At 39.4% G+C, this 21,764-nt stretch overlaps 1 protein-coding gene across 1 annotated transcript; it reads left to right on the top strand.

Annotated features, from left to right (window-relative positions):
- Positions 1–1,279: 1,279 nt before the first annotated feature.
- LOC133922169 (protein CTR9 homolog) lies at positions 1,280–21,477 on the top strand. The gene is made up of 24 exons (XM_062367378.1): positions 1,280–1,670; positions 2,371–2,437; positions 2,588–2,779; positions 3,258–3,358; positions 4,237–4,323; positions 4,408–4,524; positions 4,607–4,670; positions 4,760–4,974; positions 5,123–5,207; positions 6,241–6,341; positions 6,437–6,529; positions 10,894–10,962; positions 11,545–11,637; positions 11,717–11,971; positions 13,213–13,293; positions 13,362–13,520; positions 14,259–14,354; positions 16,316–16,420; positions 16,508–16,615; positions 16,720–16,944; positions 17,387–17,653; positions 19,543–19,614; positions 20,225–20,515; positions 21,024–21,477. Exons 1-24 carry the CDS (start codon positions 1,530–1,532, stop codon positions 21,138–21,140), a joined length of 3,201 nt encoding a protein of 1,066 aa, XP_062223362.1. The 5' UTR covers positions 1,280–1,529; the 3' UTR covers positions 21,141–21,477.
- Positions 21,478–21,764: the final 287 nt, after the last annotated feature.

The following is a 21,764-nucleotide window of genomic DNA, read 5'->3' as shown; positions in this document are numbered from 1 at the left end:
AGCAAAGGGAATAGATATTTCCATCCCAGCAGAAACTAGCCTCGGAGCTATAGGGAAGAGTAGCTGTGCCTCCAAGGAGGTCAATCAACAAGCAGTTACTATCATGATTGAGCTAGATACGATTGACCTGCTAGAAGGGTCGACGTCTTGCAGCCTTGTAATCAGGCCTGGCGGGTATCACATCGAGGTTGCAAGGAGTCAGGTGCTTCCAGGCGTCCGCATCTTACATACGATCCTGGTACGTGCAGGCTATGCTGTTGTTACGGTGGACATGGTATATAGCAATACCACTGATCACATGTTAGAGCTCCCCCAATGATGAAGTCATAACTCTAGGAGAAGCTTTTCGTCAAAGGATCCAGTGGAAGAGGGGTGACATCGTTTTCTCCAGTGCATCCCAGTCTAGGCGAGCAGTGCATCGCCGCCGCGTCCCTCACTTCTAGAGAAGGCAGCTTATCGAGCCTGATTAGGACTTGGCCTCGCCACGGCCAGAAACAGATCCCGCCAAAGTAGCCTCCTTCCCATCCCCATTCCCACTGCCGGCGGCGGCAAGTTGTGAGGCTTCGACAGGCTGCTCTAGATGCTCACCTCCCAGTCTGAGATAGTGCTTGAGGCCTACCACAACGACCTCACTGAGTTTGGCACCGGCATGCACTCCAAGACTGAGGTGCTCCACGAGGCTAGTCAGCTGCGACTACACACATAGTGGGGTTACGAACGCATGACAAAAGATATGTAATTACGATTAGAAAAGGTATCCGAGTTACGACCATATATATTTGTAGTAACTGATCTAGTTTGTGAATCACAACTATACTATTTTTGGGATCGTAACTGGAGGGTGTGCGCATAGATGAACAAGTTATGATTACATGACAAAAAGTACATAAGTATGACTAGAGAAGGTATCCGAGTTACGACTATACATATTTATAATAACTGATATATCTTTTGAATCACAACTATACTACTTTTGGAATCATAACTGAAGGTGTGTGCAGATATAAACTATGTTACACTTGAGCAAATAATAGATATACAATATATATACATGTTGTTTTATTGAGTGGACCTAAGTGTTTGTAGCTGTATCTGTACACACATTGATTAAAGAGAAATCATTGTTATCTATATTGAACTGATGTAGGTTGATATGTTTAAGGTTTAGTTTGTTAACCTCACCACTTAGTACTAGGGTGATTGTAAAATTTCTTTTTTATTCAAGATAAAATCTAGGGTTAGTGAAAACTAATAAATTAGACCTAAGTTTGGTCACAAACACAAATTTGAACCGGAGACGCAAACGAGAGGACAAAGTCAGATCGATCCCTGCTCCCATAGTTGCTCTCTCCGTCTCCGGCACTCTCCACCGTCTTCCCCGTGCCGTGGCTCCGCACCCCCGCCAGCCCCGTCGGCTGCCGGCCGTCGCCTGTTAGCCGGTCGCTCATCGGGGCGCGAACTCCAACACCCAGCCGCCAAGGGTTTCTCCCCTCTTCGGCGGCGAAGCAAAGGAGAGGAGCTCCGGGAGCATGGCGAGCGTGTACATCCCGGTGCAGGGGACGGAGGAGGAGGTGCGGGTGGCGCTGGACCAGCTCCCCAACGACGCCTCCGACATCCTCGACATCCTCAAGGCCGAGCAGGCCCCGCTCCACCTCTGGCTCATCATCGCCGTACGTCTCCCCTTCCCATCTCCCTAATGCTCGCAATCCCACGAGATCCCCATTGTTCCTTTCAGTCGGAGTTCTAGGAACTTCTTATGTGGACTGCTTTAGTGTGGCGTGGTCGAGGTCGTTCTTGGTTCTAGGGCTAGGGTCTCGTTTAAGCTTGTGCTTCCAGATGGCCTTATGAGGATTCGGCTGATGAGATGATTACCTTTGAATTGTTGTAGTTGTTGATCAGATTAGCTTTGGTCTGGTTGTGCAAGGTGAACAATCCTGGTGAGGACAGAGGGGTATTACTGGCGATGTGTCAGGAGATAGGACCCAACCTGCATCTGTGAAATAAAATCACAATCTTGTTTTGAGGAATCATTCAGTGGAAATAGTAATTGGGAAAGAGTTAGGTTGCAACCATCACCCTTACTCCTTAACAGCACGCAACAATGACAAGGAAAGTAATTACAACTAACAATGGTGCCTCAAGTAGTACATGTGTGGTTTCTTGGTTGTTTATTCCTGCAATCTGCCTCTTAAAAATCCAGGGCTGGTGCTGTGGTGAAACTTGTACCATCAGATGCTCACTTTTTCGATTCTCTAGGTTGTCCTGCCAATAAATTGATCTTTTGATTGAATTTTGGTGTCGGTATCGTTTGAAATCTATGTAGCTTGTTCAGTTGAAATTTTATTTCTTGTTAATCTTCTTTTGACACAGAGAGAATATTTTAAGCAAGGAAAGGTAGAGCAGTTCCGTCAGATTCTTGAGGAAGGATCTGGTCCTGGTTAGTTTCTCTTTAATGCTGTTTGTAATTATTATTATTGAACGAAATAATATTTTATTCTACCTTGCTACACTATTTCTGGTTGTTTCTTGAATGCCCCTAACTTCTCACCTAAATCTACACTTGTTGAACCATCCCTTGTCTTTGCAGAAATTGATGAGTATTATGCTGATGTGAAGTATGAGAGGATAGCTATCCTTAATGCTTTGGGTGCTTTCCATACTTTCTTGGGAAAAGTTGAGAGAGCACCACAGAAGGAAGTGCATTTTAAAGACGCGACTCAATACTACAATAGAGCGTCGAGGATAGATGAAACTGAACCTTCTACATGGATTGGAAAAGGTTCCACTGTTTTTGGAGCATTTCAAATCTCTTACATATGTTATGTTTTATAACTTGATGACTTGTACATGCATCTGTTTGTAATGTGGTTGTATAATGAATGATTGTCACATTGGATACACATGGGAGGAAAGAGCAAGGGTCCTTTCACATTTGCAACTTGCAACTACAAGTAAAAACTCGTGGCCACAGTCCATTCCTAATCAGAATGAACAGCTATGATTATTTTGATGATGTTGCCTATTAGCATCCTTGATTTTGAGATAAAAAATAGTATATGTCATTTATTTTCGATAACAGAGTTCCTTTTTCGCTTGAAATATTTAATAGAATGAGCAGCTGCATCTGGTTACAAGGTCCCAATTTAACATCATTTCGTCACCATACTAGTTCATTTGGATGATTACCACCATACTCTCTTTTGATCTTACCAGGATTGGAGTTTTCAGTATGCTGATTTATTGATGTTCCTCTGCAGGTCAACTCTGTGTGGCCAAAGGTGAGCTGCAAATGGCATCTGACTCATTCAAAATTGTGTTGGATGAAGATGGGAACAATTTTCCAGCTCTACTTGGTCAGGTGATTTTCTTGAGGTTTTTGAAATGGTTGTCACATAAGTAATGAAATCTGGATAACTACAAATTGCTTCTCATATGGAGACTGTATTGTCAATACTGATGCATGGTTTGGACCTGGTTTAGTACAAATTATGATTTCAACCAGGGGGAAGTGCCATCATTTTATAATTTCTATGAAAGTTTAATCATTTCTATAAAAGTTAAGAACTGTTGGTCATTTTAATTCCATATGTTCTCATTGTTTGTTAAATGCTTGCCGGTTCACTTAAACTATTTGATCCTTGTACTGTGTCCTGTAGTTGACTCTTCAGCATGTGAAAGGTAATGGTATTGACTTGCTTGGATGGGTTTAAGGGCAGGGTTCAGGGCTCTTGGCCTTGATCGAGAAGCTGTGAGGCTCTTCCTCTTGGCATCCATGCAAGGCTCTGAGGCCAGTTCTGGAGAAGAAGATAAGAGGGGAATGCTGCTTTTCTTATTTCTTGCTTAATCCCAAAAAATGACAATTCTCCTTCCTTAATAGAGTTCCTAATATTAGAATCTAATTATATTAGAACGAGTTCACAGAAGATAGGATGCTTAACAGCAGATTCTTGATCAACCAAGCTTTCCTTACTGACCAAATCATCCTGACTTAATAACCAAGCCTATCCTTCATTTCTACCAAACGCTGTGTCACGCAGTGCTGCTGCGTGCTAGTTCTACACTGCTACAGTGACAGATCACCTTGTGCCCTTGGCCATAACATATATTCAGATAAAGTTTGCTACAACTTGTTGAAGGGGCTAACTAAAAAATATCCCAGTTATGATCATTAAATTTTGACATATTTGATATTTATTTTTAATGATCCTAATTTGATACTCAAATTTATGAGCACAGGCTTCTGTTTATTTCTTGATGGCTGAAATGGAGCAGCAGCACAAGAAATCATTGGAACATTATAGGAACTCACTAGATCTCTACAAGGTTGGATAACACTCATTACTTTACGTCATAGACAGGGGCACATGTTTGTGACATATTCTCTGTTAACTTTTGTTCACTTCTCAGAGAGCTCTGCAGGCCTATCCCAATTGTCCTGCTGCTGTTAGGCTTGGTATAGCCTTTTGTAGATACAAACTTGGTCAAGTAGAAAGAGCTCGACAAGCTTTTCAGCGAGTTTTACAGGTAAGCCCTATTTCTTTCATCGGGTGGAAAATTTTGTATCTAAGGTAAATACAACGCCTTCACCAAGAACTTAACTTTACAGTTGGACCCTGAAAATGTCGATGCTTTGGTAGCACTAGCGACCATGGACTTGCAAACAAATGAAGGTAAATGCTCTGCACAAGCAAGAGGTTACAATCTGAATCTTGCCTTTCCACCCCCTTTTTCTAACTCAACTGTTTCAACTTGTCTATAGCTGGTGGCATTCGTAGAGGAATGGAGAAAATGAAAAGAGCGTTTGAAATTTATCCTTATTGTACATTGGCACTCAACCACCTTGCGAACCATTATTTCTTTACTGGCCAGCATTTTGTTGTTGAACAATTGACCGAGACTGCTCTCTCTTCAAGCAATCATGGACTCCTGAAATCACAGGCTTACTACAACTTAGCCAGATCATACCACAGTAAGGTGATATACTCTTTCATATACATGTTGAGCTAATAAGGTGTTCTTTTACTTATTCGTTGTGTTGACACTTTGGATTCCTTTGTTAAGAATAATTTACCACACTGTATGTCTGTATCATATGCATTTTTGATAATTTAACCAAATGCAGGGGGACATTGAGACTGCTGGACGGTATTACATGGCATCTGTCAAAGAAATCAGTAGACCACAAGACTTTGTGCTACCATATATTGGTGAGTCTCTTGTCCACATGTTTTTTCCTTTAAAACTTACAAAATTGTTTTGCTTCACAATTTTTTCAGCATTAATGCACGTCCATGTTTCATGAGATATGACGATATATCTCATTTGGTGCACAAATTTGTATGCTTTGAACTATAATTTCTAATCATTTATATGCAAATCACAGCTCAAATTAAAGATAATTTGTTGTTTCACAAATAATTCTTGATATATAAGGATAAAATATTAATTTTTTAATTGAAAAGGCATATGATAGATAATTATTTGTAGTTAATTGATTAGATTGGTAAAATTGTGTGTACATTGTGATCATGATCCTACAAAACTGTTGGTACAGTCGTAGCCATATGAAGACTGCATGTAGAATTGTAAGACTTTAAGACTTGAATCGAGATTCTGACAACCTTGATTGTGGGCCAAATATATAGACATCATGATACATGGTCACTGCAACAGCCTAGCCTCGGCTGGCACAGCATCCACACCATCAACGACTTAGAGATATCCAGCTATCCTTAAGATTAGTCATCAAGTTAGGTGATTTGTTAGCCAAAGATTGTGTTAATCAGATTTGTTTGGGCCGGCTCTATATAAGAGACCAAGCACATACCTTTGTAATTAAGCAAAGATTTAATCCAAGTTTCCATCTATTCAGTTGCTCAGAGCCTCTTCGTGAGGGAGAATACGCTTCCATTACTGCCATCCTACCACATAGTCCACCAGCCATATCATAGCACAATATAAATACGCTGCCATCTACTGCCATCCTACCGCATAGTCCACCAGCCATATCATAGCATGATATTAGTGTATATTGTGCATCCGTTGTATCAAATACAATTTGAACGCTTCCACACCAGCCCTATGATAAATTAACAACATGACATCCAAAATTAGCATTTCTGATTTTCAATCTACTTTCGTAGGTCCACCCATGACACATGCACCCTAGATTAGTATGTTTATCATTTTGGAACACTTCTTTGTATTTTATTGCTGTAACACAATAATTATCTGAGCCAGGACTTGGTCAAATACAATTAAAATTTGAAGACTTCAAAGGTTCACTAGCTAGCTTCGAGAAAGTGTTGGAGGTATACCCTGAAAATTGTGAAAGTTTGAAGGTATGCCATTTTTATTTAATTGAACACTTATTTTTAATTCATCAACTGAAAACGTATGGTTGGATTTATCAATTAATTTGTGTTGCTTCTTCAAGGCTATTGGGCACATACACGTGAAATCTGGTGACAATGAAAAAGCTATAGAAACCTTCAAGAAAGTTACCAGGATCGATCCTAAAGATCATCAGGTAGTATCTCTCTCTCTCTCTCTCTCTCTCTCTTGAAAACACTAATTCATTTACCCTCTCGGGTCACAAAGAAGTGTTATTTTGGACATTGGCACGATCCTGAAACACAACTATGACCAGTGATTTCTATGGTAATATATTTATTAAACATACCAAGATTATAGTATTATGAAACTGCTTTCCAAGACAGATATACTCATCTCACTTTCAAATGTTCAATATTAATGTACAAAATGCTATTGATGGCCAAAGTTTAGATAGTTTGACTGCACACAACCTAAATTGTCACTTTATTTATGATTGGATGGAGTATTTTTGTATAATAATACCAAATGTGTATTGTACATACAAAGCTTCAAGGATTAGGTCCAGTTTGTGTGGGAGGTTTCTTTCGGAAAACTGAATTTCTGTCCTTCTGTTGTTCTTGGGATACTGATGATTAGAAATAATGAAGATGCTGATCTAGCGTGCTGGGTGCGTGTGTGGACCTAGAAGTAGATAATTTTGGGATTCTAGTTTTTTGTGTCTTACAATTAGTTTGTGGTAGGCCTTAATTTTAATTTCTCTGAAGATGTTCTATTATTAGGTCAACTGCTAGTATAAAATAACAAACGTATTTACCTGCTATTGTGATTATCATCCTCCTTTTTAACATATGATGCTGCCTCAACTCCATTTATCGTAGAGAAGGATAGACATTCATACCAGGCTTAAGTACATAAAACGGACAGTGCTTCAGTGTTTAGCTGATTTTGCATTACCTATTTATGTGTACCACCGAGTTATTTAGTTTATAGAATCGGCTAAAGTGATGTATCTAGTATGAAGCATGGACATCCAGTGTTACCGGGACACGCTTGTCCGAATTTTCTGTATCGCAGTGTTGACTCCCGTCTGACATGACTAGACATGCATCTGATTTGTTCAGAAAGAGTCCTGGCAGTGGAGGGAGAGAGGAAGCTCACGGGCATGAGCAAGGACGAGGAGAAAAGTGGGGAGACGGGTGCAGAAGACGAGAGCATGGGGATAGGCCTGGGAACCTGTGTAGCAGTAGAGAGAGAAGTGTTTTAACTGCTGGTTTTTTGCCTTTTGAGTTACTTTTGAGGGTTGCTATGCACAACCTGCAGCTAGTCTACAGCTTTTTGCTGCTAGTGGTTGACCTTTCCTTGCGTAAAGCACTTAGTGGGATCTTCTGTGACCTTCTAACCATGTGGTAAAGGTCTAGGCTACTATTATACTTGATAACTGAAAGCTAAAAATACTATTTTAAAATTTAAAAATACGTATGTTAGATGAATCCCCGAATCCTTATTTTCTGATCTTGCCGAATCTGACACCCGCACCCGTGTCGGACTCCAACTCCCACGCCCATGTCGCGGTTATACTGAGCATGGTTAGATGATGAAACCAAAGTGTTAACGAAATGGGTTAAAGCTGTAATAGCTTTTTAATTTTAATCTCAAATCATACGAATTTGGCCCCTATTCATATACCGTAAAGTTATTGTTCAATGCTAGTTGCATTCGCACTATTTGTTTCCTTTTTAGAAAATGGACGAAACATGCGGCCTTTTGCATCCAAGATGCATACAACCAATAGTTGATTATTACAATATCCCAGCATATATAGCCAACATCACACGGGTAGGAAACAAAGTAAAAAGGAAAATGTCATGAAGCATGCAATTTGTAACTACATGACCACCCATGCTTGGCGAAGAGCTCCATTGCCACCACCTCCAACATATGACAAGCCATCAAAAACTCTTCCCTTTGATCCTCTCTATGTAGCAGCCTCCAGAACCTTAGCTAGTAAGTGTCTCTGAAAAGCGCTTGCATGGAAGACATAATTGTTTTTTATGAAACACTATATCATTGCGACAGAGCCAAATAGCCCAAAACATTGCCGATATCCCAACGTTGGATGGTTTCATTATGATTACAAAAGGAGCATTTCAGGCTGCCCTTCCAGTTTCTTTTAGCCTGGTCAAAATCACCCCACGTCTTATGTACAATAAGAAAATTTTTATTTTTAACGGGAGCTTGAGTTGCTAAAGCCACTTGTTTGGGATGCTGATAGGTTGGTTTAGCATTTGATTGTGCATCAACTGGACAGTAAATTGCCCTTTCCTATTTAGATCCCATTTATAGATGTCTCTATCATTAGAGAGCTGGATATGAACAAGTTGCAACGTCAATTGTTGCCATTTAATTAGCTTGTTCCCAGTGATCGGTCGGTAGAAGGATAAATTAAGAGGTATGTTTCTCATTACTTACGCTACTGTGGCTTGTTTATGTCTCACCACCTGGTATAGCAAGGGATAAATTTGGCTCAGTGGGCATTCTTCCAGCCAAATATCATTCCAGAAGTGAGTTTGCTTCCCATTTTGTATTTGAAAAGACCCCATTTGAGGAATTCATTTTTAATTTTCATAAGATCAGTCCAAAAGTGTGAATCTCCTGATTGTCCTTGGACTTGTGTAAGTGTTTTAGAGCCAAGATATTTATTCCTGAGCTGTTGTTGCCAAATCCCATTCTTATTAAGTAGCTTGAAAAGCTATTTGCTTAAGACAAATATTTTTGACTGAAAGGTTGGTAATTCTCAAACCCCCTTGGTCCTTGGGTAGGCAAAGAATATCCCAACGTGCTAGCCTTTTTTTTTTTTGTGATTGTCTCCTTGCCGGAAGAACCTGGATCGTAGATATTTCAATCTTTTAAGGACTCCCCATGGGATCTCAAAGAAAGATATCAAAATAGGAAGGCTACTAAGGACCGAATTAAGAAGCACTAATCGGCCTCCAGCTGCCATCATCTTCCCTTTCCAACTGCTTAATTTCCGTTCAAATCTATTTTCAACCCGCTCCCAATCACTATTTCTTAATTTTCGGTGATGCATTGGAATGCCAAGTTATTTAAAAGGGTATGTATTAGTATTACACCCAAATAAATATGTATATTGGTCTTCGCATTCCTTTGCCTCACCATAGCAGAACAACTCGTTTTTGTGGAAGTTTATTTTCAACCCCGAGAGTTGCTCAAACACAAAGGATGAGTTTCATATTCTTAGCTTGTTTCAAATTATAGTCCATGAAAATGATGGTATCATCTACATATTGCAGAATAGACAACCCATCATCCACCAAATGTGGAATCAAACCTGTTATTTGTCCATCCCTTTTAGCTCTAGATATTAATATTGCAAGCATATCTGCTACAATATTAAAAATGATAGGTGAGGGGGTCATCCTGCCTTAAACCTTTGTGCGTTTGAAAAAAGTGGCCAGCCTCATCATTGACCTTAATTTCTACATGTCCTCCCAACACAAAGGTTTGGATCCACCCACACCATTGTGTGGAGAATCCTTTCATATGCAGAGCTTGTTGAAGATATGATCATTTCACTTTATCATATGCCTTCTCAAAATCAAGTTTCAATATCACACCATTTTGTTTCTTTCTATGTAATTTATGGATGGTTTCATGTAAGATTATTACACCCTCCATAATGTTTCGTCCTGGCATGAAGGCGGTTTGAATAGGTTTTATTATTTTTTCCACCACGGTACCAATCCTGTTAGCGCCCATTTTGGTGAATATCTTAAAGCAGACATTTAACAAACATATATGACGATATTCTTGAATCTTCAAAGCCTCTGTTATTTTTGGGATAAGTATTATTACCCCAAAATTAAGACTATATATGGCCAGTTGTCCTTGGTGGAAATTAGAGAACAGTGCCATAAGGTCACCTTTGATCACTTCCCAAAATACCTAATAAAATTCAACAGGGAAGCCATTAGGGCCTGGGGCTTTATTGTGCTCCATTTGAAATATAGTATACCTCACCTCTTCCTCATCAAAGGGTGCTGGAAGGATACCATTTTCTTCTTCACTTACTTGGGGTATATCATTTATGCATGACTCGTCTAGCGCAAAATTATTATACTCTGGCTTGCCAAATAACCCCTTGTAATATTTTATGATATACTTTTTAGATCAGTTTCCCTAATATGGTTGCCGTTCTCATCTTCTAATTTGTATACCCGCTGCTTTCGGTGTTTACCGTTGGCTACTAGTTAGAAGTATTTAGTATTATTATCTGCCTCTAGTAGCTCTTTCACCTTGGCACGCTGGTACCATTTAAGCTCTTCTTCCCGCAGTAAATTTACGAGCCTCATTGAGGTAATGTTTGAAGGCCACCTCAGAAGGGGTTAACGGATTTATTTCCACCTTTCTATCAAGCTCATTTATTTTATTGGCCAACTGCTTCTTTTCTTTCTTTAAAATTCCTGGCTGATGAAATAATTTTGTAGCCTCATTGTCTCATGTTATGCATTTAACCTAGCCGATGAAATAATTTTGCAGGCATTTGTGGAACTTGGTCAATTGTTGGTAGAATCTGACTGGGCTGCTGCTATGGAATACTTGAAGACAGTAAGCTTCTTCAGTTGGCTATATAGTTTTGATTTCTGTTATTTATTCTGTTGTCTGGTATCATATTTCTAATGTAGAACTGTTGAGCACTCTGTTGCCCAACACAACTACTATATAACCAACAACATAAGTGCTAAACTGCTAATGCTATGCATTCATTTAATCCTATTTATCTTCTGCGCTGGTTCTTACAGTCTTTTTTTCTGTATGCTCCTCGTTTTGTTATCTCAGCTGCGGAGTAAGACCGCTTTTCTCTCCTAGAAGTCGGGTTTTCCTATTGTACTGCACATGTTGGGCATGATTGCACACAAAGTTTTGTGTGGATCTCTCAAACTTTAGATCTTATCTGCAGCATGATGAACCATGGACATAGTAGTTGTGTGAGGTGCTGTTTATCTAAGTTAGACTACCAGGCTATGCTCTGCTTATTGTCATGCTAATTCTTTGTAGCACTATCTTTACTGCTTTATCTTGTTAGCTCTGATGAAGTGCATCCACTGCTTTCTTTTTTTTTTTTGGATCCAATGCACACCCTGTTTTGCTTTACTCTTAAAATATGAAATCTTACCTAGTAGTTCACAGGCTCGAAATCTCCTTAAGAAGGCAGGGGAGGATGTACCTGTTGAGTTGCTCAATGGAATTGGGCTTCTTCATTTTGAGAAGGGAGAGTTTGAGGTTCGCTTACAATTACAGCACACTCGAATATTATAAACTGTCATTCATGCCTGACAGTATCCTTTCGTTGCACTTTCAGATGGCTGAACAAAGTTTTAAGGAAGCACTAGGAGATGGTCTTTGGGTTTCAATTATGGATGGGAAAGTAGGTAGCTCTATGATCAACTGGAGTGTTCAGTACAAGGATCAAAGCTTCTTTCACCAACTTGAAGAAGGTGTGCCACTTGAATTACATTCGAATAAGGTCACCACACTGTTTAACTATGCGAGATTACTGGAAGAGCTTCATGATACTGTCAGAGCAAGCCTCTTTTACCGTTTAATTATTTTCAAGGTACTCTCTTTCTCTCCTCTGGGTCCGCTCTCTCAGTTTTTTCAATACTAATGCCCAAGAACACGGTAGCCAGTGCCGAGGAAAATTATGAAAATAGTCTAACTCTGGCCTTAGCCCATTTTTCTTCTTCACATTCTTGATGTTTATCATTTCTGCAATCTATAAACGATTTTTCTTGTAATTCTCTGATGTTTATAGTCATCTGCATGTGAGGACATGCCTCATACCTTGCACTTTACTTTGTTTATGTAACTTCTCTGAAATATGCAGAACATGATTTCCCCCCCCCCCCCTTTATCCTTGTTAAACTACTTGATATAGATACTACCCATGCTTATGCATGTACAGATTAACTTGTTTGGATAGTGACCTTTATCTGCAATGGTCTTCCCTTGTTAAACTAGTATAAACGATTTTTCTTGTAATTCTCTGATGTTTATAGTCATCTGCATGTGAGGACATGCCTCATACCTTGCACTTTACTTTGTTTATGTAACTTCTCTGAAATATGCAGAACATGATTTCCCCCCCTTTATCCCTTGTTAAACTACTTGATATAGATACTACCCATGCTTATGCATGTACAGATTAACTTGTTTGGATAGTGACCTTTATCTGCAATGGTCTTCCCTTGTTAAACTAGTTGATATAAATACTGCCCATGTTTATGCAACATATAACCTTGTTTGAATCGTGACTGAAAGCTCATGATATCAGAATAGAATTTTGTGTTTGCGATAGTAAAAATGGGTAGCAATTATCAGTCAGTAAATAGTTTGCTGCGCGATTTCAATTTTTTTCCATCATATGTTAAAATTTCATGGTATACGTGCCCTTGATCATCATATGAAAATGAGAGAATGGTTTCATGTCAAAGCTAGTCAGCTTTAGGTTCAATTATGCATAGTAATGCATCATGTTGTATTCCCTAATGGCTAATATCTTTCAGAAGAACAAATGTCGAAGCGTTGAAGTTGAGACTTGATATTGTATCTTTAATAAAGGTAGTAATGAAAAATATACCTATCAAATGTGAAACTAGCATGTATTTGTGAGTGATTTTCCTCCATAGTTGCTGTCTACCTGTGAATACAGGAAGTAGCTAAACTGGCTTCCTAATGAAGGACTGAAATAATATTTCGATTGCATTATGTTTGACTAGCTGTATTTCCTGTGCAGCAATGAAGATTATCTCCTGTATCTGTTGTATTGTGTTCTAACTCCCTGATTTTCAATAACAGTACCCTGGCTACGTTGATGCCTATCTGAGGCTGGCGGCTATTGCGAAGCAAAGAAACAATATTCAACATAGCATCGAACTGGTATGAATCAAAATGTCTGTTTGATTTTTTCTGTTTAATTGAGAGTAGTAACATTGTTTTTGTTACAGATAGGTGATGCTTTAAAGATAGATGACAAGAACCCAAATGTGTTGTCTATGCTTGGAAGTCTTGAACTCCAGAGTGACGAAACCTGGCTTGCTGCAAAGGAGCATTTCCGTATTGCTAAAGAAGCCACCAAAGGAGACGCATACTCTTTACTTCAGTTGGTATGTGAGCCGAGTTCACTTGAGTAAATTTGTTCACACTATGAACAGGTTTCACTTTACCTATGGCTGTACTGGTTTAGTAAATATCCTTTGCTGAAAAGGGCAGCAATTGGGTTTGAACCTTGTGAGGATTGTTCTTTTTTTTTCCTCGAAAGCAAAGGAGGACCGTGTCATTATATTATGATAGGAGATAAACTAAACAGTACAAAACACCTGAAAGAGAGAAAAAAACAAGGAAAACAACAGGAAAAAAGACACACTCTCAGCCCATTTTTTTCAGGGTTTCTGGAAATAAATCCAAATAAAACTAGTGAATCATAGTTTGGTGGATGTAACCGTGTTAGATGTAATCTCAGCTGGGTTGTATTGACATGTTTCTGAAGGCTATTTTTGCCTCTTTCGCCAAAACTAATTAGCTAGTCCTGATCTGCATCTGTCATTTTACTGGTGCTTTTGCCTGCAGCCCGAAATTGAGTAAGATCACTGGAAGCCTTGGGTAAGAACTTTGAGGTGGAACTGAAAAGGGGAAATCCTGTAATGACTCATGAATGAGTTACTGCGCTTACAACAACGGATAACTTCATGTAGCATTAGCATGTTTTTTAACAGTTCCATATCAGCTTGTTTTTGTAATATATTTTTTTCGGGGTAAAGTTTACTTTTTTTTTCCGTTACAACAGATCAATTGTATATTTTCTTTATTCTTCTCTTGATGAAAGTTTTTCTACCTTACTGAAGGGGAACTGGAATTACTTTGCTGCCAATCGCCCGGAGAAAAAGGCCCCGAAATTTGAGGCAACTCATAGGGAGAAAGCCATGGAACTCTATTCCAGTGTAAGCTATTTTACACTTTCCTCAGCGATGTATTATGAAGTTTACATTGTACCCCGTATGTTCATCATGCGTTTGAATGTTTGATTCACAGGTCTTTTTGGTTCTTGTCTATATCAAATTTTGCCTGTAAAACAGATCCCACGAACTTTTCTTTGTTGGAACTACTAGGAATATGATATCCCCCCCCCCCGGGTCAAAAGTCTATCTTCTGTTATAACAATTTAATATTCTGTTGACTGTTCTTGGGCTCACCGGCAATATATCTCGTACTGCTACCAAGCTTGTCCCTAGTTTGTTAAGTAGTGCTTCTGGCTAGCAAACTTTAGAAAGCAGTGCAATGCTTTTGGTGGAATCTAATCTTATATGATATCTATTTTCAGCTCTAGTCACCACATTATTTCTAATCTGTAATTGGATTTGAATTAAGTAGTAGAATCTGATATCTCAGATAGTGAAAATTTTGCTTATACTTTGTTGCATGCTGGAAGTTTTTTACATATTTCTTTTGAGAACTATTGGATTAATCCAAATTGAGCTTCTGTAGGCAGCTGACTTTATTTCAACTGGTCAAAGTAACAAATTTTGACTTGCTTTTTGGTGTTCATTTGTAATCCTTATTTTCTAGCTAAATTATTGACTCCATTATTTGTGTTTTTGTAATGAGAGGTAACTAATGTTAGGAATATAGAGTCCTTATCCATTACGTATAAGTTGTTAAAGTCCTTATCCTGTACTTTCTCATGTACTCTATATATTACCCCGGGGGCTACTATTCAATACAAGTTGCTATTCCTAGCATGGTATCACAGCTATGTTTTTCTCCTCAAGGCGCCGCAACTCACCGCAAAACCCTAGAATTTTTTTAGATCAGTTTCTTTGGCGTCCGATCTAATCTACTTTCTGCCTATCGTTTGGTTGCTCCCCATCAGCTCTCTCCCTTGGATCGATTTCCTGTCAATCTCCCGTGCCGCTCTGATCTGGACAGCTCCATGCTGCTGCGGCCGGCCCGATCTGGTTGCTGCTACACTGATCCACCCCATCTGCTGCGCGGCCTCCAGCGTCCAGACGAGCGGCCATCAGGTCCGCCCGGTCTCTCTATTCTTTGCTCTGTCGGTTCCGCCCTGGTCGGCCTTCCCTTCTACCGCCGGGTCCGATCTAATCTACCTTCTGCCTATCGTTTGGTTACTCCCCATCGGCTCTCTCCCTTGGATCGATTTCCTGTCAATCTCCTGTGTCGCTCTCTGATCTGGACAGCTCCACGCTGCTGCGGTCGGCCCGATCCGGTCGCTGCTCCGCTGATCCACCCCATCTGCTGCGCCGCATCCAGCGTCCACCCGAGCGGCCGTCGGGTCCGCCCGGTCTCGGCATTCTCTGCACCACCGGTTCCGCCCTGGTTGGCCTTCCCTTGTGCGCAACCGGGTGCTGATCCGCCGGTGCCGCCTGGCTGTCCACCCGCCCGGCTGCTGGCACAACTAACACTGATTTGGAATGGAACAATTTCTGTATTACACAATATCATTTTGGATCGCTGTTTTAATTCCTAGTGGAATCCGATCATATTGAAAGCTTAGGAAATTGAATGGCATAATTTGAAGTTTGGGTGCCAGACCAATACTAGGTAGGACATTTGCGTTGGTACATTTTCCTTTCCTTTGAACAAGTGTAAAAGAGCCTGTAAATTGAAAAAAGTGCGAATTGGTTGTATCTATGTTGAACAATGATAGCTGTGAACTACGCCACAACCTTTTGTAGTAGCAGAAGTAGATTCTTACTGCAGTGCTTACTGTGAGGTCACTTCAAGTGCTCGTTCTGCTCTGTGGGGATCTAAATCTGTCATGCGGTTGTTTACAGCTGCAGTGTACATTTTATTTTGTACTTTGTGTAGGGTGCTATGTGTATAGTTCCCCTTGTACACCTTGCTCTTAATGGCTTTATTCTAATACAAGCTGCACATTCGCCAGCAAGTATTAAAGCAGCACCATAGTAATATGTTTGCTGCAAATGGTATTGGAATCTTATATGCTGAGAAAGCCAAATGGGATGTTGCCAAGGAGTTGTTTACACAGGTCAGGAAATGGGAAAAATAATCATTGCTCTACATTTCTGCTCTGGATGAACTTTAAGTAATTACACAGCAATTTTAAATGAATTAGGTACATGAAGCTGCATCAGGAAGTATATTTGTTCACATGCCTGATGTATGGATCAATCTGGCTCATATATATTTTGCTCAAGGTCATTTTCAACAAGCAGTTAAAATGGTAAGTTATCTCTCTCTCTCTTGTCTGTGCATGGGCTGTGGTGAAGTTACTAATTCACACACATGCCAAAATGCTGAGGTGAGGTTGCTAATTCTTTCTTGCAGTACCAAAATTGCCTGCGGAAGTTCTTCTACAATACAGATGCAACTATCCTTTTATATCTTGCCCGGACACACTACGAGGCTGAGCAATGGCAAGACTGCAGGAAAACTTTGCTGAGAGCTATACATTTGGCTCCATCAAATTATCTGTTACGGTTTAATGTAGGTGTATCAATGCAGAAATTCTCAGCTTCTACTTTGCAAAAGACGAAACGAACAGTTGACGAGGCCAGTACTGTTACATTTCTTATGTCTCTGATTCTTATATTTATGAAATACTGGCAAAACTCATCAAAGCAACCTTTTATCGTGTTGAAGTTACTGCTCCATGCATTAGTAGGCACACAATGATATTGTGGGAAAACACATTACTACACAAGCTGCTTCATATTTCCAGTACTCCAGAAATTTGGTAGTCATGCTTTTAGCCTTATTTATACTTAAATCTAAAGTGAATCTGTATGGAAATGGATATTATGATATATTGATATGTAGCTCTATCATGTGAAATAAAAAAGCCTTGTAGTGTAATTTTTTCTACAAAATTTGTCATTTTTTTCGACTATAGCGTGTGACAGAGAATTGATTTGACAACCGATCATCTTATATATTTACTTCGTTAACTAGGGGTGTTCAATAACTCTCTTTTTATGTTTTTTTCTATCATTAGGTTCGTGCCACAGTCACTGAGCTTCAGAATGCTATCAGAGTGTTCAGTTTGTTGTCTGTTGCATCAACATACCATTCTCATGGTTTTGATGAGAGGAAAATAGAAACTCATGTTGAGTACTGCAAACATTTGCTTGATGCTGCTAAGGTTCACCGTGATGCTGCTGAGCAAGCTGAACAGCAGAATAAACAAAAAATGGAAGTTGCACGTCAGATTGCTTTAGCAGAGGAAGCTCGCCGAAGGGCAGAAGAACAGAGGAAATTTCAGGTCTAGCTCTTCCTTGAACTAGCAGGGTGGCCTGCACAAATTTGTGCGGCTAGTTTTTTTTTATACAATTTCCTATTGCTATGATTAAAATCATTTACCTAAAGACTTCAATGTTATCTTACTGTAACGAGATAAGGTTTAGATAATCCTCTTCTTTTATTTTGATAGACTGCTCTAACTTACTGATTCACATTTTACTTCAATATGGTTGGTTGAGTACACTAGAAACATGGAGATATATCATGTACCAACTCACAGATGTGGTGAAAATGCATCATGTTCAAAGATATAGGAGGATGCCATCGAAATCCTCTCTGAAAATAACTACATTAATACCATTTCCAAATAAGAATCAATGATTTTCATCTGTTTTAACATCAGTTTTGAACGCTCAAAATGGAGTATCATGTTAGCACTGTGAAGAGAATACGATTAGCACAAGATACAATACAACAACAACAACAAAGCTTTTCAGTCCCAAACAAGTTGGGGTAGCACAAGATACAATCCATAAATAAAATCAAATGCATTGCAAAAAACTGATTCATAAGACTAACGCCAAGTGCTGAGAGGGTGAAAGAGATTTAGTGCTATAGAACCTACCGCTAGCCGCTAGCAGAAAGCATAGTTACAGTAGTCTGTAACTCTACTATATTTATATTCTTTTATCTACGCAGATGAGAACTAACTTAATTGATCTGAGAAACTGGCACATAGGGTGCATTCCAGCATTAAGAGTACAAAGTTCTGACCGTCACCTATGGCCATACATTGTGAGCAAGGGGGAGTCATCATATGAGTATAGGATTGTTTTCTGTTCTAACATGTAAGCATGCAGCATATAAAAAAGATAGATAAAAGTAAAAAAGAAAGATATGATGTAACCGTTAGCATGCCACTGAGATCTTCACTGGGTGGAACTAGAATACCAAATTGTGAGGAAGCCTGTAGGTAGACAGGTTAAAGAATGCTTGTTATTCTTGCTGTAAACTTATCATATCCCGCATATCAGAATGCTATGTTCTTGCACATGCCAGAATAATCAATCAGCACGATAGGGTCCATGTCACAAGAGTTCTCTTGAAGTAGGTGTTCTTGAATGCAAACATGACAGTGAGAAACTGGTTGACAGAGACATGCATTAGAGGCGGTGCGCGAGCTCCTTGAAATCCTCCCTAGTGCAGGACACGTGCAGCCTTTCTGCTTGCACACTGAGGTAGCCTGTGGTCGTGTGGCATTAAGAACCTGCAACGTGTTGGAACCGCTCGCTTCACATGTCATTTGTTTTTCTCCCTATTTAATTCGTTTCTTTCTTCTTATATTTGTATCGTTGTCATCAATAGAAAGGTAGTGTCATCAATAGAAAGGCATTGATAGATGATAAAGCTGATTGTATATGGTAGTTTGTTGTTACCGTGGTTTTCGCCGATCCCCCTTTTCCCTCCTTTATTATTTAAGGAAAAAAAGTATACGATGGCAATGGTTTAGTTGGATTAGATAGGATTAGATAGCCCTTGTAATTGTGCCGGAGTTCTATTAGGCAAGATTTGGTTGCTCTCTTGGGAAGATACCGAGCACAGGATGCCAACGGATTTATTTCCTTTTCTATTTCAACCTTCCCTGATCTTGAGCCTAGATCATCTTGAATCTAGATCAAAAGATTAACGGCATATATTTTCTTTTGAAGGGGTCCACCATATGAAGGGTCAAATGTTTTTCTTTGTGCGAGGGTTTCTAATATTTCTCTTTTTTCTCGGATTTTCTTGATTTTAGGATTATTGTGGTGCCTTGAACACTTCGTGTTGTTTTAATATATTAAGATTTGTGCTGCTTTTACCTTATGATTGTTATGTCTATTTGTTCTTGAAATATTATGTCTCTTTTAACAGTTAGAAAGGAGGAGGGAAGAGGACGAGCTAAAGCAAGTAATGCAACAGGAGGAACACTTTGAGCGTGTGAAGGTATTTTAATTGTTATGCATAAATCAGAGAAAACTGTTAAAATGCTGATGTCAAATTGAACCGAGATTCGACCTCATCGATTCTTGTACTTCAGCATGTTCACAATGAGAAGACAACGTTCATCACACTATTTTATATATGCCAATGGTAACCATTTATGATGTAAGCTATTTAACAATGGCACATGAAAAATTATGTATTCAGAAGTATAAATTATGTCTTTTGTCCACTGTTCTGTTGATAACGGGTTCTCTATGAAAAGACAATTTTCATTGATGACATTTGAACATAAAAATCATTTATTCTTCTGTTCAGTTGTTTTGCTGTGAATTGATGTTGGAATGAGTTCGAGGGAACTTTGGGTTCTTGTTAAAATTGCCCTTTGGTAACCCACTTCGAAAAAAATTGTGCTCTTCTGGCCAGTTGTTTTGGGGTTGCACACAACTAAATTTCGTATAACATTTTTCACTTGACCACTTGGCATTGTGCCTTTTCTTGTAACTCATGCACTTGCCTCAGGATTCTTTCCCATCTGGTGGAATCTGCAAATACATTCAGTGTGTGCATTACCACTCAACGTGTGTTCTGATATTGTATTATTTTTCATCAGGAACAATGGAAAACATCCAGCAACACTCCTGGCAAGAGAAAAGATAGATCCAAGCATGAAGATGAAGAGGGGGGAAGTGAAAAGAGGAGGAAGGGTATTAAGAGGAGGAAGGATCAGAAGACAAAGATGCAGTATGGGGAAGAGGAGGAAGATGAATACAGAGATGAACCAGAAGCAGAAGATGACTATGCAAACATGCCAAGGGATAATGATGGTGACAATTCAGAGAAAGCCCCAGATCACCTTCTTGCTGCTGCTGGTCTTGAAGATTCTGATGCTGAAGATGACATGGTTAGGATTGTGTTCTTTTCCTTTAACAGTTATATCCTATGTTTTCTATTTGTTTTTTAGCATATGCTCGTGTGTTTTGTTGGGTGATACATCCGATGTTACTACCTCTGATACTAAATATAAGTCCATTTAGAATTGTTGTAAGTCAAAACTTTTAACCTTTGACCATCAATTTCTTAAAAAGCATATAAATTGACAACATAAGATTGATGCTACCAAATTCATCATGAAAAATAGTTTCATAATATAAAATCCTTTTTATTTAAAATAATATATTTCTTTAGATATTACTAGTCAAAGTGTCATATTAGAGATCGTGTCAATGTCCTAATGGAGTACATTTGGGATCAGAGGAAGTAACAGTTCCATTGGAAGACTTAAATGTCCGTTTCCACCATTTACATAATGTTAGATTGCCAGATAGATTTAGCTCTTGCTGTTTATGCTCATAATAAATGACCTTTTCTTTTCGCTGGATGCTCATAAATGAACGTACTCTTTGTTGCAGGGACAGCCTCAATCTGCAATAGAACGGAAGAGACGAGCGTGGTCAGAATCTGAAGATGATGAGCCAGTGCATAGACCAGCACAACCTAGCCCCAATGCGAATGATTTGAGTGAATGAAAGGAATAGAGAGATGATGCTCTTAACAGGGAAGATGAACAAGAAAAAAAATAGCATACAATCATAATTTTATGAGAGAAAAAGGGTCTTCGCTTCATGATTACATGATGCTGAAATGGAGCTTAAGCTAGAACTTTGCTCTAGAAATACCAGTTTTATTAGGGAGTAGACATCCTCTGTAACTAATCGGTACAGTAGTACTGTATGCGAACGTTCCATTGGTCAGGCTGGTGGAGATGACAATGGCAATTTGTTCGTCAGGTCCTGTTTATGGAGGTGTTTGTCCGCTGATTTCTCTGTAATCTAGCTACATGGAAATCAAATCCGATTGTGTTCATTTCGCTGGCCTGTATTGCGATACATGGTATCGCATGCATGATCTCAGCCGTTAGATGTGCAAACGAAGGCTGAAAATTGCTGCAGTTCAGACGATCTTGTTCTTCCGAAGCAGCGGTACATGGGATATGGTTTCCTAGTGCGGTGAATCTTCGCCTGGTGTTGTGGGCGAATATTGCTAACGCGATGGTGGCTAGGGTTGGGCAGCTGTGGCTTTCATTCAGCGTGCGGAGTGGAAGCAGTGATAGAGAAAGGCCAGTGGAGGTCATGGATATGTAACTTAAGCAG

Source organism: Phragmites australis, chromosome 6 (assembly GCF_958298935.1).
Source record: "Phragmites australis chromosome 6, lpPhrAust1.1, whole genome shotgun sequence".
NCBI lineage: Eukaryota > Viridiplantae > Streptophyta > Magnoliopsida > Poales > Poaceae > Phragmites > Phragmites australis.
The sequence above is the reverse complement of the archived record's forward strand: the minus strand, read 5'-3'. Positions and strand labels throughout refer to the sequence as shown.